Here is a 1,622-nt window from a genome sequence, read left to right on the forward strand (position 1 = left end):
AGAGATATTCGTGTATTTATGGAGACTTTACCGTGCGTGTTTCAGGGAGGGGTCAGAAGGAGGAGGTCGAGGACAGCTGAAGCCATGCTCAGATCCTGATCGCGACGGCCCCCCGGGGGTGGTGAAACGGTGGAACGGATCGCCGAGGTCGGACGGAGCCGGGGTAGCTGGAGCGCGGACCTGGGGGAGGTTGGAGAATGAGCATGTTCAGCATCCTGCGTAGAAATTGGGCACTTCGCGTGTCGGTGGTGCTCAACATCTGCGTGTTGCTGTACGTGTGCGCCCACTTCGGCTCCTCCGGGCCCTGGATCGAGGAACCGCCGACCAACTGGGCGGCGCCGTTGCAATCGGAGACTTTCGGCGCCGTGGACATCGCCAACGGCACGCAGAAGGGCGCCACGTCGTCGGTGGTACCAGCTACCAGGGATGCCAACGGCAAGGTCGCTGTCAGCAAGGTCTCCCAGCGCGGCAACGCCACCAGCATGACCAGGACGAGGCTTCTCACCATGAAACCCACGCCGAACGAGGCCAAGGTCGACACGGAGCCCTTCTCCAAGGAAGAGGTACGCTGGACACCAGCTTCACGCCAACTGGGAACTCTATGTTACACTATCGCTTAAAAAAAACACAGAGTACAACTTCTTACACGCGATAAGAAGAAACCTTTTTATATGTATAGTTTACTCGTACCATGTTTAGCTTGGAAAGTATTGTCCCAAAAGTTTCTTCCGTGACTTGCATGTAAATAAACAACCTAATTTTTTAGATGCTAATATCGTAACAGTAATGCAGTAAAATGTATGTATTGCTTATTAATGAAACGGAAGAAACTCTCGAGACAACGTAATCAAAATCAAAATCTAGCGAGTCCTCTTTCCTGAAGTTTAATACGTGTTTGTTTTTAAGGTGAAGGTGAATCCGCCGACCGTCCTGCCGACGATGAGCCTGCAGGAGGCGGTGCTCTGCAACGAAAAGTCCTCGGCGCCGAGGAGAGCACAGCGTGGCGATTACTGGGTCCTGTACAATTACGTGCCGATGAGCATGGCGGTGAGATGCTGGGAAAGCGTGACGTACACCACCCACGCGGACTACACGTTCCTGGACAATCTGGAGCCTCTGCTGGAGCGATGGAGGGCACCGATATCGATCGCGATGCACGCCCCTGGCACAGACTTCCCGGCGACCCTCGACGCCATCAAGTACTCGAGAAACTGTGGCAGCCCGCTGGTTGCTCAGCTGGTCACCTTCCATGTCTTCTTCAGCAGTAAACACGTGCCAAAAGTGGTAAATGCTGCGACCACCTCTCTACCCCCTGTCTCGCTTCCTCCGCATCCTCTGCACAATTACGTGGCCCGCTAGCTTTTTAGTCGAAGTCGCTGAAGCCTGAGATTACATAGTTTCCGTAGGGCCTTCCCACAAGAGGGATCCGTGCCAGCGTACAAATGGTCGAGAAAGAGCACGTAAGCAGCTCAGAAATCGCCGAGGAACTCAACGTTCGCCATCAAACAGTCACCGTTTACAATTAAACCATTTACAAGAAGGCTTGATACAAGAAAAAGCTCAATGTTTAGGTAGCACATTGATTTGACCATTCGATGAACGCAGAAAGATGAAATAGACTG

General features: G+C 52.8%; 1 protein-coding gene across 2 annotated transcripts in view; it reads left to right on the plus strand.

The window, feature by feature from the left end:
• LOC128896856 (beta-1,4-glucuronyltransferase 1-like) overlaps window positions 1–1,622 on the plus strand; it is a 15,529-nt gene that overhangs the window by 11,192 nt on the left and 2,715 nt on the right. For both annotated transcript variants that reach the window (XM_054160373.1, XM_054160374.1), the window contains exons 2-3: window positions 46–563; window positions 907–1,284. In XM_054160373.1, the coding sequence (XP_054016348.1) occupies window positions 198–563; window positions 907–1,284 (744 nt within the window). In that variant the 5' untranslated portion in view covers window positions 46–197. The remainder of the gene's footprint in view (window positions 1–45; window positions 564–906; window positions 1,285–1,622) is intronic.

The sequence above is a fragment of the Hylaeus anthracinus genome, unplaced genomic scaffold, assembly GCF_026225885.1.
Source record: "Hylaeus anthracinus isolate JK02 unplaced genomic scaffold, UHH_iyHylAnth1.0_haploid 11978, whole genome shotgun sequence".
NCBI lineage: Eukaryota > Metazoa > Arthropoda > Insecta > Hymenoptera > Colletidae > Hylaeus > Hylaeus anthracinus.